General features: G+C 73.3%; 1 protein-coding gene across 1 annotated transcript in view; it reads right to left on the minus strand.

Moving 5' to 3' along the window:
* The window catches only part of POFUT2 (protein O-fucosyltransferase 2), an 8,304-nt gene extending 5,885 nt beyond the window's left edge, over positions 1–2,419 (minus strand). The window contains exon 1 of the mRNA XM_012731221.1: positions 2,039–2,419. Within this exon, the coding sequence (XP_012586675.1) occupies positions 2,039–2,419 (381 nt within the window). The remainder of the gene's footprint in view (positions 1–2,038) is intronic.
* Positions 2,420–8,037: the final 5,618 nt, after the last annotated feature.

Below are 8,037 nucleotides of genomic sequence, written 5' to 3' on the forward strand. Positions count from 1 at the left end.
CGCGGCCTGCGGGTTTGGGGCTGAGCACCGAGCCCTCGGCCGCGCCTCTAAGCCAGGGAAGGCCCGGGAAGGCCAGGGAAGGCCGGGAGGGGGGACACAGCAAAGCGACCGCGGCCGCGCAGGCTGAGCCAGTGCCCGGCCCGGTTGAGGCACCAGGTAAAAGGGCAGGTGCTGGGAGGCCCGATGGGCAGCGGCCAGGCCCCTGGCCCGGAGGCCCAACCTGCACCCCGCCTGCGGGTCCTGCACCCCAGCGAGCCCTAGCCGGGTTCCACTCCCCTCCTAACCTTGTCCCAAGCCCTGGGCAGCCGGCTGAGCCCCCCGGAAGGCCTGGGTGAGCCCAGCCGCCTGGCCCCGGCCCGGCCCCTCCCCGGCCCCTCCGGAGGCGCGGGGCCCCTTCCCGGGTTGTCCCCGGGGCCTCAGAGACTCCTCCCAGAACATGACCTCGAGTCAGTCCCCGCGCAGTCCCCTGACATACTCCCTTCCGCCCCACAGGCCCCAGGACCCGCGGCCCTGGCTGAGGGCCAGCGGACTCAGCGCCACCACCAGAGGGCAGGGCAGGCCTGTGGCTCTCAGGCCGGGCGCCCGGCACGCCCACGCCAGAGGCAGAGGCTGGACGGGCAGCTGGTCTCCGGCTGCAGGACCCCCTGCCCCCCGGCTCTCGGCCCAGCTGGGGGGGAGTCCCCAGCCTGTGTCTCTCCTGTGCCCAGACGGGGCTGGAGGGCCAGTGCCCAAGGGCAGGTCGGGAGGGGGTGGAGCAGCCTGGGTGGGCTCGGGACGGCCAGCTGCAGCCCACTGCTCCCTGGCCATCTCCCGCCACTCCACTCGGCCCTGGCCCATGCCTGGGCCTGCTGAGGACAGGGGCCGGCGCCCCTGCCCGGACCCTCGTCGTCCCGGAGTGTGTTGTGTTTATTTCCAAACAACACCGCCCGCTTAATCTCGCCTTCAGGGTCAGTCTGAACGTCCGTGCCGTGGCCTGGCCTGCTCTTGGTTTCTCCTGTTGACGCAGGCAGCAGGAGTGTCCTGGGCGTGACCCCCTTTCTTTGGAGGTTCGCCGAGCTGCAGGCGGGAGGGCTCTGCTTGCGAAGGAAGCCGCCCCCTGCAGACTTAGAGGCCGCGCCGGCCGCGGACAGAGCAGGCTGCCCGGGGCCGCGGGGGCGGGAGAGCCCCAAACACTGGTGGGTGCTGGGAGCGTTTCTGCGCGCCCCGACGGCTTCCGACGCCCCTGCTGTGCCAGCTCTGTGCACGGTGGGGCGCAGGGCGGCCTCCCCTCGCCCGGCCAGCCCACAGCTCCAGGCGGAGGGGCCAGGTCTGGCCCAGAGGGGCCACTGGCCGCTGGGGGACGGGGCGGGGCAAGGCCAGGCTCTCCTGGACCTGGGACCAGACTGTGCAGGGTCCCGGGGCGTCGGCTGGCCGACCCCCACTGCACGCCCGCTGGACTGCCAGTGTCCACCGTCGGGGGAGGGGGAAACCCGGCTCCTGACTGAAGCCAGCCACGGAGGGCGGAGGGCAAGGAGCCCCATGGCTGCCCCCGCCCCCAGGGCCCCGCCAGGAGGGTGTGCTGGGCTTGGCGGCCGCAGCCAGGTCTTTGCCTGGCCTCTCCCGCCCCGCCCTTCTCTCACCCTCCCTCCCCGCCCTGGAGCCCACCACAGCCTGGACCTGTCTTGCCTGCCCCTTGGGGTGACCACGCCCGGCCTCCCAGGGGCCGCGCTGACTCAGCCTGGGGGCTTGGGGCCCTGTCCGGGTGCCAAGAGGTGCCCTGAGCCCCCTGCAAGCCTGCCCGCGTGCGTTTCCGGCCCGAGCGCGCTGGGCCCATGGTGTGGCCATGGACGCTGCAGGCAGGACGTCCTGCCTGGGGCCGGGGCCTGGGAGCGTAAGGGGCACCGGCCGCAGCTCGGCCTCGCTCTGGCCACGGCCCCTCTGGGCTGCTCGCGCCTCCCGCCGGCTGGCTGGGCGCTGGGGCCGGTGGGAGCGGGGGTGCCCCCGGGGTGCCCAGCCGCGGGCGGCGGCCCGGGGAGGCCCTCCCAGCATTAGGGTTCACTGGGAGGCGCAGGCTGGCTGCTGCGTCCGGATGGCCGTGGGCGCCAGCAGCGCCCCGCTGGGAGTGGCACCCTGGAGGGCCTCTGTCCTGCTGCCGGGCACCAAGTCGACCCCAGATGCCCAGCGCAGATAGCCCCTGGCCAGGCGGCCGCCCACCCGCGGCGTCTGGGGGTGACAGCTCTTCCGCCCGTCGGGTAAGCGGGATGAGACCCCTGAGCGAGCTCGTGTCGGACGCCGGCCGGTCGGCACAGCCCAGCGGCACGAGGCTCCGTCCAGGGGCCGTCACCTGCCGGGAGGCGCTGTGCAGCGCCAGGCCCCCGCTTCTGGGGCCCCTGGCCTGTGCCGGTGCCTGCCGGCCGCACCCCAAAGCTTGCGGGGCCATGGCCGCCGGTGCAGGGCTTGGGGCTGCGCCCAGCTCTGCTCCCCCACCGCGGGTCTCCCCGCGCTGCCATGGATCCCGGAGTTGCGGGGTGTGGCCAGCCGTGGCAGGTGCCCTTCTGGGGCAGGGTGCACCCCAGAGCCAGCAGGGGTGGCAGGCTGGTGCTGTGTGGCTGGGTGGGACAGTTGGGCCCCGGGGTTCTGGTGGACACGGGGTGGGGGGAGGGCTGAGGGGTTCTGGCAGGCCTGAGGGGGGTCTGGTGGAATAGGGGGTGGGGGGATCTGGGGGGCCTGGGGGTCTGGTGGGATGGGGGTTCTGGCAGGTCTGGGGGTCTGGCCACCCCAGCCACTCTGCCTTCAGCCCAGGATGGGGTGCAGCCTCCAGGCGCCCCTCCTTGCCAGGCCTGGCCTGCGGGCCCCACTGCGCCCCATCCAGCTGGGCCAGGGCAGCGCCCACCCTCTCACCGTGCTCAGCGCAGGCCCTGCAGGGTCAGAAGGGCAAAGCAGACCACAGGGCTGCTCGGCCAGGGGCTGGCCCTTGAGGCCCCGCCAGGCGCATGTGTCCAGCCCCGACCCCGTGGCTGGGGCCCGCAAGGGGTGGAAGCAGCAGCAGGAGGGTCTCTCCTGGGGCCTCCCCGGCCTCCAGGACCTGCGCGTGGGGCGCCGGGCAGAGACTGTGCCGCCTGGCGGGGACCAGCACCCAGGCTGGCACGGGGCTCCCCGGCGCCCGCACAGGGCGCCACTCAGGTCTTGCGCGGCCTTTCGGGCCAGGGTCCCCCATGCCTGCAGGGCCAAGCAGTTCGGCCTGTGGGCAGCAGGTGTGTGATGCCCACCCACATGCATGTGAGGGGAGGGGCGAGGCACGGGGGCAGCTGGCCACAGCCCTGCAAGATGACCTGTCCCCCCACGAGGCCCCAGCCCCAACTGGGGCAGCACCAGCCCTTCCAGCATCCGCGGAGGAGGGAAACGGAACAGGCTCGCCCCTCCCGCTTTCCCGAAACCCTTTCTGCCAAAGTAAACAGAGCAAGCAAGGCCAGTCCACTCTCAGCTGGCCGGAAGCGCGGGCTCTCCAGAGCACGGTCAGTGAGGCTGGGGGACACCTTCCGGCTGGCCGCCTCGGCCAGGCACCCTGGACATGTCCCGTGACCCTGGGTTCAAACGCCGGGGCTCTGGCGCTGCACCCCACCGCCGGCAGCGTCCGGCCGTGGGCCACTGTGTCCTGACCCCAGGCGTGGGCAGCCCCGCTCTTGGACCACGCAGCCTCGGCTCTGGACGGGCCCGGCGGTGCTTGCGTCCACAGCAGCGAGGGGCCAGGCGCCCAGGGCCTGTCCCTCCCGCCCCACTTCCAGGGCCGCGGGTCTGAGGGCTGCGGCGGCTGGGGGCCGAGACCTCACTTGTGCCAGATGTGGGGCCCCACTGCAGACCCTGGGGGCGGGGCGGGGCGGGGGATTCGTGGGAGGAAGGGGCCGGGGGCCGGGGCAGGAGGAGGGGCAGGGGCCAGGGCTGTGGACACAGCGAATGGGGCCGGCAGAGGCAGGGCTGTGGCCAGCACCCAGGTGTGTCCCCTTCTAGGCTGCGCCTGGACGTGGGGCCCGGGGGTAGCGTCCTGCCTGATGGCACTTCAGCCTGAGCCGTGGCCCCATGGGCAGTGACCCCGTGCTGAGTCCCCGTGGGCCATGAGCCCTCCCTGGCCTCCAAGGTCTAGGTCTGTGCCCCTCCTGTCCCCAGGCCCGCAGCCCCTCCGGGGGGTGGGCCCTGCCCAGAGACCCCTGCCCACGGAGCCCCGGGGGCCCTGCGGCCCGGCCTTGGGGGCCTCTCTGGCTGCGAGTCGGCTGCGGCGGTGTCACCCCACCGGTGGCCCCAGGAGCCCCAGCAGCCCCCTGGCCAGCGGGCCTGACCGCGGGAAGTGTGGACAGCCTCAGGGAGGCTCTGTCCCCCTGGCCCTGGCCCAGGGCACCTCCACGCCTTGGGTGGGGAGCGGCAGCCACCTGGCAGGCCCGGTCCCGGGTATCTGAGCGTCCCACGTCAGTGGGGTCTCAGGCCCGCCGGCCCGGCAGCAGGGACCCCGGTCACAGCCTGCGGCACCGACAGCACAACGCAGCGGCCTCCGAGGGGCTCCGGACCCCGCGGGCCGGCCGACCCTGGCTTATATCCCCCTTGGGAGCCCCGCCCACGCGACTGGGTGGGCCGTTCCTCAACCCTGTGACTGATTGGGCCGCTGAGCGCCAATCGGCTCGAGGCTCGCCTGCGATTGGCCCAGCCAACGACCCAGGAAGTGCGCCTTCCATAAAAGGCCCTGAGGCCGTCGCCGCCCCTCGCCCTTGTACCGCCGCTGTAAGCTTTGCTGACCGCGGTCAGCTCGGCGCCCGGAAGCAGTGGTCCGCGGCCCCAGGACCCTGTGTGGGCGTGTAGACGCGCTGCTGGCCACGGCCCTGCGCGGTGGCCGAGGCGGCGGGGGCAGGCAAGGCCCGGGCAGGGGGCGGCCACCGCCCCCGACCAGGCGGCAGCAGCCTGGCCAAGAAGGACCGTGCTTGTCCCCTGCGACTGCTGTGGGTGGTGGTTTGGCCTGATGCTTGGTCTCTGTGTGGCCGCGTCACCGGGTCAGGAGCACGGTCACCCCGCCCAGGCGAGTCTGTCCTTTGGCCGCTGGCCGGCAGGCCGGGGCGTCACGGCGCCTCTTCCCAGCTCCGGCGGCGAGATAGGGCCCGCCACCGCGCTGTGGGACCCCACTTTCTTCTCAGCTTCCGGATGCTGGGGCTCGCCTTTGCTCCCCATCAGAGGCCCTGTGGGCGGGCGGGTAGGAAGGGGGCTGGTGTGGGGCCGGGCAGGAGGCCGCTGGCGCCCACACCCGGAGCAGGGTCGCACATTCCTGGGGCCGCTGGGCCTGGGCGCAGGTGGCCAGAGGCGGGCGCGGTCCTCGGCGCCCCCCACACGAGGTCAAGGCCCTGCAGGAGCAGCTGTGGGTCTCTGGCTCTCAGAGCCGCCTGGATGCCTCTGGGCATCTGCGGCGCTGGCGGGCAGGGGCCGGGCGGGCCCTCTGGGTCAACCGGACGCCATAGGAACAGGGCCGCCAACTCCGCACCACCGCCTCGGCTCCTGGTCTGGGGCCCAAGGCGCAGCGGGCCCCCCAGACGAAGGGCCGCGACCCCGCGGTCTGCCCCGCGCACTGGGTCCTGGGCCCAGCCGGGCGCTGGGCGCACCCCTACTTCAGTGCCCCCAGAAGACAGCAAGAACTGGGGCTCCACGAAGGTCCCACGGGCACCCTGCCAGTGGTCAGCCTGTAGCCACGTTGTCCTGTCTGCAGGCAAGGCCAGCGCCCAGCGCGGTCTCAGGCTCCGGTGGCTTCTCACCGGGGAGGAACTGGGCTGTCCCCCAGCATCTCCTCTGTTCCCTGGCCCCCGCGTGGCCCGGCCTCCCTGGCCCGCGCTGGGTGGTGCTGACCTCGGCAGGCCACAGCGCCGCCCGGGTCCCGGAGGCCCCGAGGCAGCCCCAGCCGCGGGGAGCATCGCCAGACCCCCGGGGGAGCCCAGGCTCTGTGCCGCGGGCCCCCACGGCCATCAGCTGCGGCCCCGATCGTGTCCTCGTAGCGGTGCTGGGCACGCCTGGCCGTGGCCACCGGGCTGCGGGGTGGGTGAGTGGGCACGGTGAGGGAGACAGCACTGAGAGGACGAGCAGCCTGACCACAGGAGCGCCGAGACGCACGTGGGAGTGGCCACGGAGTGCCCAGAGGAGCCGGGGTCCGGGGGGCTGAGCCCAGCTGCCGCACGGGCCCGAAGCGCCCACGCAGGCCTCCCGGGCTCGCCGCGAGCCGGCCCTGTGCCCGCCGGCTGCACCCCCGCCACAGGGACCCCCGACTCCCGAGTTGGCCGGGAGGGGCCGCCCCCGGGAGACACGGCTGGGGCCTGGCGGCAGGTGGGCGAGGGCTGCAGCCGGCGCTGAGCTCCTGCAGTCCCCGCCGGGCTGCCAGGTCAGCCCGGGTTCAGGTACAGGAGTCCCCCAGCGAGCGGAGCCCAGCACCTGCCCGGGGCGCAGCCGACTCGAGGCCCGGGGGCTCACGCTTGCCGAGCCGAGGTGGGGCCGGGCGGTGGGCAACAGGCGGCTCCTGGCCCAGCCCTTCGGTAGGTGACCAGGTGACCTGTCCGCGGGGGTGTGTACGCGGGGAATACTATACAGCCACGAAAAGGCAAAGCGAGCCGGCCCTGTGCCCGCCGCCTGCACCCCGCCGCAGGGGCAGTGGGTGGTTCTCGAGGTGATTGTGTTAAATGAAGTAAGTCAGGACATGAGAGAAATAGCAGATGATCTGTTCTGTGGAACAGAAATAACCAGAAAACAAGGTTCAAAAACCTTGAATCAGTGGAATGGTCGCCCCAGGGAACAGGCTGGCAGGGCAGAGGGGCACAGCACAGGGGACTTGGAGGCGGGTGGACGTGCGCCCGGACCGGAGAGCAGAGGCCCGACCCTCAGAGTCCAAAAATAAAATTAAAAAGCTGAGGCCGCTGGGGCGGCCCGGCCAGGAGTCCATCGGCAGGCCGCCCCGCCGCATGCCCCTGCCTGCTGTCCACTGCCCGCCTCCCTGCCGGTCCACTCCCCTCCTGCCTCCTGCCCTCCTGTCCACTGCCTGCCCGCCCCACCCCCAGCCCAGGGTGGCCCGGCAGCACTGGCCCTGCCCTGGGACGGGCCCCCCGGGTGCCGTCGACCTGTGCGGCCTTGCCTCTGCGCCCAGCCCACGGTGCCCGGGTCAAGCGTGGCCCGCGGTTTCCGGGAAAAGAGGGTCCAGGCGGAGCTGCCCGGCCGGCCCTTGCTGTGGGCGCGGAGGCTTATCGGCCCCTCCCAGGCCACTTCCTTCCTCCCACACCGACGACCCGGGGGTCACCATGGAAAGTCTGAGCGGCTGAGGCTGGGGGCTCAGCCTGGCCTGCACACCGGCATCTGGGAGCCATTTCCTGCTGCACGCACACCGCTGGGCCGCGGCCAGCTGGCCGTGGGTGCAGGCACTTACCTCTCCGGCGGCCACCGTGGCTGGAGCCCAGAGCAGGCCGAGGCGCGGGGGAGAGGCTGGGCCAGGGGCGAGAATGGAGCCCAGGCTGTGCGCGGGCCCCTGGCCTGACCCCCAGAGCGGACGGCGCCCTGACCCCCGCCATCCGGCGCTCAGCCCACGGCTCGGCCCTTGAGCACTGGCCAGCCCCGGCCGCCCGGCGTGCCCCACGCTCTGGCCGGCTGCTCTGCAGGGCCAGGGCCTCAGGGCGCCCCGCCCAGCCTCCTCGGGATCCCCCTGCCTGCCCACCCAGGGGAGCCCCTCGCCCAGCCCCCTCAGGGTCCCCTTGCTCTCGTCTCTATTGTGGGGTTGAGGGGACAGAGGACGGTGGAGTGACCTGGGCATTTTCGGGTGCACAGGGCCACACGGGCGGGTGGACCCCGTCTGGGAGCAGGACTCGGAGGGGCCACACCCGGAGCAGCGTGTGCTGGGCCCGGGATCCCGGAGGGCGGACGTGGGCGGAGGGGTGGACTCCCAGCCCCTGCCCGCCGGGCTGGCCGGCGCTCGTTCCCAGGCCCCCTGACCCGCCGGCCCCGCTCCCGGCCTGGAAGGCCGCCAGGGCCTCTGCCCTGCTCCCCTGAGGCCAG

The sequence above is a fragment of the Condylura cristata genome, unplaced genomic scaffold, assembly GCF_000260355.1.
Source record: "Condylura cristata isolate star-nosed mole 26May11 unplaced genomic scaffold, ConCri1.0 scaffold00003, whole genome shotgun sequence".
NCBI classification, from domain to species: Eukaryota; Metazoa; Chordata; class Mammalia; order Eulipotyphla; family Talpidae; genus Condylura; species Condylura cristata.